Raw genomic sequence first — 9624 nt, 5'->3', positions numbered from 1 at the left:
CTGACTAGATAACCGGTTATCTATCAAGACGTCTGTACAGGCCACTGTCTGTTAGGATCAACAAACTTCCGGTTTACACTCAGATGTTTCTAGTCTGTTTCTAACCAAGGCTGTTGCAGGCTCCCAAACACTCAGATATGATGGCAGTATCGGAATAAGGGTGTAGTATCCCGTTTATCAACCAGTTCTATGAAGTCATCTGATTATGTTGCCAAAAATTGCCAGTGATTGCGAAATTGTTATGGATATACTATTTAATTACAGCTGTTCTTGTCTTTTTAATCATTCATATTCAATTCAAACTTTATTAGCTTTGTTATATTTACAAGTGTGATTTAATGTCAAACAAGAACATAATGGAAATAAATATATTCCTAATACTAAATCATAGTAGACATTAAAATGACTGTTAGATACAACAAAGAATGCTTATGTCATTATTACAAAGACAATCACGGCTTTTGTCGATATTTTGACATGAATTGTACTAAGCTTCCATTAAGAATTTCGTAACATGATGAACAATATGTAACTGTGAAGATCACCCGATCGTCCCTTAAAAATAGAATTGTTGTGGTCTTGTTAAACTATCAATAGTAGAAAACAGCATTAACATTGTATACATACAAATGTAGTGTCAATACAACCTCATATCCGGTTTTAATTGATCACAACAATCACCACATCAAACCAAGATCGTCTGAACATTTGTATTGATTACTCCACAACATATCAAGCCAAGATAGTCTTATCCTTCCTTTTGATCATCCCACAACATATCAAACCAAGATCGTCTGAACATTTTTATTGATCACCGCTCAACATATCAAAACAAGCCTGTCTGAACCTTTTGATTAATCACTCCACAACACATCAAAACAAGATCGTCTGAACCTTTTGATTAATCACCCCACAACACATCAAAACGAGCCTGTCTGAGCCCTCATCTAGTCTAGACCTGCAAACTTGTGATGTGCAATTTTTACAAAACTAATGTACAATGTAGAATCTTAGCGATATTGTTATATTCCGTTTTTGTGATTTCAATTCTTAAGACGATAAAAGATACACAATATTTTAACATCAACACTATGCTTTTTGAAGTCACTTTTACATGGAGTCACGATACTATCTACATAGGATCTAACGTCATTTGCAGAAGTCAGTGTGGTTTTAACGTTTTTTAAATGACCGGAAACTTTCACACTTCTTCGAAGACACTGTCGAAATGAAATGATTGTTAAGTCTAAATGTCTGCAACATAATAGATTGTGTTTGGCGTGGCAACAGTGTCCGTATGTATACTAGAGAAGAGACTGCACGTCATGACAGAAAGGGATGTGGCCACTGTGAACGACAAGCAGGTATTGTCCTGGAGACACATCATGGCGCATTCTACGGTAACCCTGACAACCCCTGAATTTGTCGAGATCACGTGACAGGAAGGTGCCATGTCATTTCCGGTCAGAAGGAATTTCCCCTTTGTCCGATCTGTAGCTGTTGGTGTGTTTCCGGTTGAAGAAGTACATCCTGTGGGATCTGGCCCTGCTGGCAAACCTGGGGATCGTTGAAATAAATGCTTTAAATGTTTGATGATAATTTCTGTTACACAGTTAATACATTCTGTATATAGGGTTGGTGTGTGTAAGGAATTTTAGAATGATTAACCAACTTATGCTTTCAGATAAATACATGATTCTAGTATAACGGTTAGAATAATAAAGCCTAGGGTCTCTCTGACCCAACACAAAGTTAAGCGAATAACGAACTCCCACCTTCTTAGCTACAAAAAACTAAACTAAGTAAGCTAGATGCTTCTTAGGTATCATTTAAGTGTTGTTTATATTGAAGATTTTTTAATTAACTTCATCAATATTAGGCATAAACGGCGTATCAACAACATGACCATGTATAACAAGTATTCTCCAGACATTTTATGATGGTAACGATAACACTTTACTCACCATTTGGCCAGCTGTTCCAACCAGTGGTCATCATACAATTAGATAAGGTGTATGAGTGCTTGTTGTTCGCATCAAGAAGCTCTTCATACATGCCAAAACAGGTCATTCCTCCAGAAAATAGCCCCATGCTGTTTTCAAATCCACCACCAAGACGGATAACTCCTGGTGTGTTTAGAGCCTTCTGAGGAGTGGAACTAGTTCCCGAATAAAAGGTGAAACTATCTACCATGATGGTTATATAGCCGGTGAATGCGTCAACACCTACTCCTAGAAACTGCCAATTGTTGGCAATGATATTGTTGAAGGATTTGGTAAAAACAGTTACTTCCGGTTCATTGCCGCCTACACTCTTGGATGCGTACAAGTCTCCACTGACAAACCAAAGTTTCAATTCGTTAATTGCATCCGTGCTGCATGTGTTGCTTCGGTAATTGAATACTGTTCCATTGGGGGGATCTGAGATCGGAATCAGGTTGATGCGAAAGGTGAAATCTGAGTACTGTAGTCCATTTCCGAAAGTTATACTAGGAATATTGACGTCAACGTATGGCCGTGTTCCCCCATTGAGAAGTAGAGAGTCGTAAGTGTGTCCAAAATATGGGAAGTCAATTCCAAAGCCAAGGCCACACTGCCCGTTGTCTTGTGGAGTGCTCTGCATCACATCGTACAGATAACCGTAGTCGTTGAGAAGGATGTTGACAAGAGGAGCGGCTGATGCCGTGGGAAGACCTACAACACACGTATAAAACATGATAGTAAAACAACAATGATCAACCAAGGTTTTACTTTAGTGATGAGATATCACTTACTAGTGGGGGATGCCTTGAAAAGATGTAATGAATTGTAGAGGCCGATCTGTTTAAAGATGGCTAAGACAGCTATTCAACATGACGAAAGAGTGTCCGTCTAAAAGTTTAGAGGTTCCGTGATTGAATCCTGGTCTGGTCGTTGCATTGTCGCTCTCCTTTTACAAACTCAATAAATATCTGGTTTGTCCCAAATATATATAATATAATTATAAACAAGTGTTACATGTAGTTGTAATTAGGAACCATTAAAGAAGTCCCTCATATATGGCCACCATATATCTATATACTAAAGTACAAATTTTCATCAAAATCGATCAATATATGAATTTCGACCAATAAGTAGCCTCAGTGTTGTTGCTATAGCAATAAAACACTTTTAGTTGAATTCGCAGTCCCTTATAGCCCAATTCTCAACCATATCGATCGATATCTAATTTTCGACCAATCGGAAGCTTCCGTGTAGTTCGAATATGACAACGAAACCCATGCAGTGGAATTCGGTGTTTCCTAATACCTGTATATACCAATTTTCATCGAAATGAAACAATATTTAAACTTCCACCAATCAAGTCCGTGGCGGTCATCTTGATTGGCCGATCGGAAAATAAAGGGTCGGTTGCATACAATTTATATCCCCTGACAATAATGAACACTTGTGTTAAGTTTCATTAAGTTCTGCCTTATAGGTTTTTTTTAAATGTGCTCCGATTAAACTACAGCAGAAGAAGAAACGGAGTACACACAGTAAGCCCCCAATTTCGTCTGAATAGACCCTTCTTAATATTAGCTCATGAATATTCATCTTAGAACCAAAACGAGGCTAAGTGACCAACAGCGTCCCTATTATATACAGTGACAGAGATCAGACGTAGATTTATAATTCCTTCATTTACCTTTTCTTTTGTTGAAAATTATGTGCAAGCACGACAAATCCTCCCGAACATGAATAAGGGACTGAAGTATTTCAGTGAATGATATCCAACAGCTGAGAGGTTAAGTGGTCAATACAAAATGTCCTTACTAGTCCATCCCTGTGCCCATAACCATTACTCATGCCAGGCTGTTGAAAATGTTGGTATTTGTTGCCTTAAACATACTGCTATATGTTATATATATAGGGTGTCAGGAATACTAAGGACCAGAAACAAACAATTACAATGTATCATACTGGTAGTCGACAATGACTGAAGTTGTTTTGTGTACTTAGATATCTGTATTTAGAATAGGGTCATCTGTATGTAAATACAGATATCTCCATTTTAAAAAGATACTTTAATTCAATACAGATTATTTGTATATACATGTAATAGGAAATAGAGATATATTTATTCTAAATACAAATATCTTCATTTTATACATAAATACAGATATATGTATTTAAAACACAAATACTTCTAATTTGAATACAGATTTTTGTATTTTGTCAATAAATAGAGTAAAATAGAAAAAGAATAAAATGAGTTTCTCGATCATCAATTCGTTATTTCGTATAAAAATATTATTCCAACAACCAAGCTTTTCAGTATAACATGTAGTTCAATATCAGATATTAAAATACAGTGACCTATTGCATCTTGTTACACGGTGATATTTGATCTCATGTTTTGTCTGTCTAATTGTATGTGCGGATATTACAAACTTTGGACATCACAGCTTGATTGGACACTATCTAGGAGAATGACATTCATCCCACGAAATCGCGCATATCTCGAAAACGGTACATTTTCACATAATTTCTTCACAATATTTTATTATATATATTTATTCAACAGCTAGTAGCCATCACAAAATCATTCAGAATACACTTTAATTATGTATTGGTTAGATTGAGATAATTCCGACAATTTTTCAGTTTTCTGGAATGTGGCACTTTGATTACATTTGAGACATCAATTGGTATCTGTTCAATTCTGAATACTTGGTTTCCCGTATGTTGTTCATTGAGGTAGTCACTAACTACTTCAAGGAGACCCGCCTCAAAATGACCTGGCTGTTCATGGGGCGATAAATCAAGCAAACAAACAAAACAAACCAACTTAGATAATTCGATAAATAGAGATGTCATTGTTTTCAAACAAATTCAAAATGGCACGCAGATGACGCCACAGTCATTGAGTGATTTGGTCGAAGTACAGAGGTATATATAGAGTTTCTGTTCTAGTCTAGGAAGAAATATACACTTAAACTATCAGTTTCATTTAGAAAAAGCTGAAATTCCTGCTGGCTGAAATAATATATTTTACAATATCATCTTAGCGATACATGTGAAAATCAAATGAAAACAGGGTTTAATAAAAACAAAAACAAAAAAACAAGCAAACACACTTCCTGATGCTCTGACTGTCAACTAGATTTGTTGGTTAATCAGGATAGTAAACGTTGCCATGATGAGTTATAATCTGTGTAAAAAAAATAAAATATTAAGACTACTGTAAAATTGTCACGCAATAAATCGGATATTGTTATATAATGTAAATAAGCTAAAATGAGGAAACTTTTTTTCTTTTGTTGTTACAGAGAAATTGGGCGAGACTTATATGTCTGCAAACGGTTTTGCAAATGATAAACGTGACGTCAAAATAGGTTTGAATAAAGATCATTCAGTGTCTGACATTTTAAACGCTAGTATTGTTTAGGGCCATCCATATAGGAAAATGATATTAGATTTTAAAAACGCACAAACACCAACACATTTGCAAAAATCTAGTCATGTAATCTACCAAAACACATTTGTCTGGATATGTTGTTAGAGTTTATATATATATAATCACTTACTATATTTTGACAGTTGAATACCAGTGGTAAATGACAGTCTTAATGTCATGTTCAAACTTCTAAAGTGTGTATAATAAGAGTATTTTGTGTGAAATATCTCCCAATATGCCATATTTGTGTGATATCATCCATAACAGACATTTCCAGGTCATTATACATTTAAATGCTCCTGCTGTTTGCTAGAAGTCCTGGTGACGACATGGTCATTTTGTGCAATATATTTGCGCGAGTGAAACGTGTATTTTTCGCAATTGTAAAATATCACTGGATTTGCTTTTTAGATGACCATTAAAACAAAATATTGTAAATATATTTGATATACGTTTTGTTTACGTAATTTACCTCGTGCTCCATTGGATTAACCCTTGAATGGTCAAGTGATATTTCTATAACGATGATATTTACTATGAAAAATAAAATATTCATCTAACATAAAATTGGAAAGATTGGCAGTTCCGTGGTGTCCTATTCGTGCGATGATCCTCTTCAAATGTTAATCATTCTTATTTCCGTCGGGGTGGGAAAACGTAACTACTAATAAAAAAACACTTTCTTCTTACCTATTCCGCATGCTGTTACCATTAATATCAGATCACGCAACGCTCTCGTGACATACATCATACACACACACACGTTATTGTGGTAATGACGTACTAATACTCAACACTCTTATAAAACACAATAGTGTAATTACAAAGCTCTATCCAATCGACTGTAGTGGTGCGGAATAAAATCCATCATTGACATTTGTTTAATGACATATGTATAAAAGGGAAATTGACAAAAACAAACATTACATTAAGGTCTAATGTTTTCACCGTATTAGATTTACAGACGTATGGTAACCGTATAACGTATGACATATTGTTTCTTTACATACATACGAATCGTGTAATTATCTATAAATCATAATAATTAGAAATTCATGAGGTGACCATTGTTTTTGTCCAATAAGTAACTCCATACACAAGTACAACGTTTCAGGATGTACAGGACTAATTTTTCATTTTTGATTGCCAAAAGGCTTGAAAAGTGAAAACTTCAAAATTCGTATCATCAATCTGATATGAAGGGGACTCTCATGACAGATCCTCTGTTTATGGCGCCTCACGACCATGTAACCTTAGAGTCCCCCGGGGATGCATTGTTTTGTCGGAGAGTATGTATTTTTGTTTTATATGGGGATGAAATGGAAACAAGAGTATCATAATAACAAAATGTATACTGTTACAACTTCAAACACGTTACCACACAACACATAAAACAAGCCGTTTAAGTACGTCGTCATCGGCTAGCGGTGCAGAAGATTGATAAAAACGTTTCTTCTAATAACAGTAAGATATGATACACTTTCTTTAGATGTGTCGCGATATATCCCTTATCCCGTCGCCAGCATTTAAGAGTCTTGATCTGTGTATAAATAGAAGATCGTGTTCGTTACTCTTCGCTTGATCTTGATTGATCTACAAACGCCACTATTCCTGAAGTGATAACCTAAATGTGAGGAACTCTGTTCAGGAACTCAGTTCAACGCGTATGAATGTATGTAAATATTGGCGGACTTATTTCCGCAAACCACGTTACAGTGTTGTCTTAACAGACGCCACGCCTACTTTTCATATCAATGTCAGTTATTTATTTCATCAAATGTTACTACAGCTGTAAAATTGTGGTGTGATAAATAAAATATTACGATTTTATGTGAATAAACTTATTGAAATGTGGGAACTGTTTTCTATTGTTATCACGGAGAAAGTTCTCTCTGTCGACGGTTTTTGCAAGCGACTTTGTTGTACATGATGAACCTGACGCCAAAATGATTTTGTACATCACACAAGGTAAATATGTGTCTGTGTATGTGTGTATTCGCCGTGAAAAATGTGTTACTTTCCCGTTAGATATAACATATATTTCACGAGTATGACAGAATTTCGATATTTTTCACTCGTGCTTCACACTCGTGAAAATATCGATATTCTGTCATACTCGTGAAATATATGTTATATTAAACGGGAAACCATTCAATATCCTCTATTTATTGCATTTTTGCCAGTGAAATATAGAAATTTATCAAACTAATAAAACTTATATTTTCACTGCAGTTATGAGCAGTGAAAATATAAGTTTTTGCAGTGAAAATATAAGTTTTCCGTTTTTGACCAATCAGAGCTAACCTTTGTATTCACTTTATTGAAACCTGCTGGTTTTTCAAGTCGAAGCGGAGATAGATAAATTAGTTAGTTGGCTGTATTTCTGAAATATTCTGACTATAGTTTTTGACAAAATACTCATTTGACGTTAGCTATTCATGCACAGATTCTCCGATAACAGCAGAAAACGCTTAATATTGCGCTGATCAGTCCTTTCAAAATGGCGCCGTCAAGTTGACGTGGAGTAACGTCACAAATAGATGACGTCATGACTGATTCCCGCACTTTTTGACACTATTAATTTTTCGATGTTTTCAATTTTGTTTTTAAGTATATGAAATGAAATCAAAAGAAAATTGAATGGTTTCCTGTTTAATATAACATAATTTTATATTTCACTCGTATGACGGAATATTTCGATATTTTTCACTTCTGCTTCGCACTCGTGGAAATATCGATATTCTGTCATACTCGTGAAATATATGTTAACGGGTAACCATTCAATAGCCTCTATGTCTTTACGTAGATTCATTGGAACTATTTTATCTTAGCAACCAAGGTCTCCGTAGTTACCAACGTCGCAACTCACCTCGAATTATATTTTCTTCGTACTGTATTTAATCATTTGTTTGTTTTGACTGCTCCATAGGATATGTTCGTTGCCACCTGCAGGCATACTACATCCCTAATCCACAGTGCAATCGTACAATAGTATTATCTTATATCCAATAGTACAATCGTTAATGATGTTTTAGTTTATTTAGATTACCACCATACGATCATAAATGCAGTAGAACAATCGTTAAATTGTCAGTAAAGGCTTCGTGTTTACGTAATTAACCTCGTGCTCTATTGCATTAATACTTGAATTGTCAAGTAATATTTCTATAACGATGATATTTACTATGAAAACTAAAATGTTTATCTAACATTAACTTAGATTAATTGGCAGTTCTGTGGTGTCCTAAACATGCCATACTTTTTAGTATGTTCCACAAAACGACAAAGAAGACCAGGCAATGGTGTTGAAAATCTAAATAAGAAAAAAACCACTGATTTTTTGGTATATAATATATGAGTGGTACATGTAGTTCCGTCGGGGTGGGGCTCTAGAGGTTCCTATTAGCGAGGGTAGAATACAATCGCTTAAAGAGGAAGTGATGAAATGAAAATTTATAGAGCAGAATTTTTTTTAACATCAAACCTTTGACCCGTCGAAAATCGGCATTTACAGCACCAATAATCGGTAAAAAGTATTATTAATAAAAACTTTCTTATACTTACCTATTCCGCATGCTGTTACCATTAATATCAGATCAAGTAAAGCTCTCGTGGCATACATCATATACACACACTAGTTATTGTGGTAATGACGTACTAATACTCAACACTCTTATAAAACACAATAGCATAATTATAAGCTCTGTCCTATCGACTGTAGTGGTGGGGAATAGAATCCATCATTGACATTTGTTTAATGACATATGTATAAAAGGGAAATTGACAAAAACAAACATTACATTTACATTTTGTAGGTCTATTGTTTTCACCGTTTTATCTTTACAGACGTATGGTAACCGTATAGCGTATACCATATTGTTATTATACATATATACAAATCGTGTAATTAGCTATAAATCATAATAATTAGAAATTCGTGAGTTGACCATTGTTTCTGTCACTTAAGTAACTCTATACACCAGTACATCATTTCATGATGTACAGAACCAATTTTTCATTTTTGATTGCCAAAAGGCTTGAAAAGTGAAAACTTCAAAACTCGTATCATCAATCTGATATGAGGGGGAATCTCATGACAGATCCTCTGTTTATGGCGCCTCACGACCATGTAACCTTAGAGTCCCCCGGGGATGCATAAATTGTTTTTTCGGAAAGTATACACTATTGCTTTATATGGGGATGAAA

The 9624-nt window shown here is 35.0% G+C and overlaps 1 protein-coding gene across 1 annotated transcript; it reads right to left on the bottom strand.

The window, feature by feature from the left end:
* Positions 1-550: 550 nt before the first annotated feature.
* Positions 551-9040, bottom strand: LOC117338605. The gene is made up of 3 exons (XM_033899962.1): positions 8983-9040; positions 1965-2693; positions 551-1557 (listed from the first exon to the last, which is right to left on the bottom strand). The coding sequence occupies exons 1-3, from the start codon at positions 9038-9040 to the stop codon at positions 1247-1249; spliced, it is 1098 nt and encodes a 365-aa protein (XP_033755853.1). The 3' UTR covers positions 551-1246.
* Between the last annotated feature and the right edge of the window lie 584 nt (positions 9041-9624).

This window comes from Pecten maximus, chromosome 11 (assembly GCF_902652985.1).
Source record: "Pecten maximus chromosome 11, xPecMax1.1, whole genome shotgun sequence".
NCBI classification, from domain to species: Eukaryota; Metazoa; Mollusca; class Bivalvia; order Pectinida; family Pectinidae; genus Pecten; species Pecten maximus.
The sequence above is the reverse complement of the archived record's forward strand: the minus strand, read 5'-3'. Positions and strand labels throughout refer to the sequence as shown.

Excerpts from the sequence above, each read along its gene's own strand:
- LOC117338605 (XM_033899962.1), bottom strand. The coding sequence starts at position 9,040 with ATGTATGCCACGAGAGCTTTACTTGATCTGATATTAATGGTAACAGCA. Across the intron at positions 2,694-8,982 it reads GGTAACAGCATGCGGAATAG|GTCTTCCCACGGCATCAGCC; the intron begins GTAAGTATAAGA and ends CGTGTGTTGTAG. Across the intron at positions 1,558-1,964 it reads TTGGAACAGCTGGCCAAATG|GTTTGCCAGCAGGGCCAGAT; the intron begins GTGAGTAAAGTG and ends AACGATCCCCAG.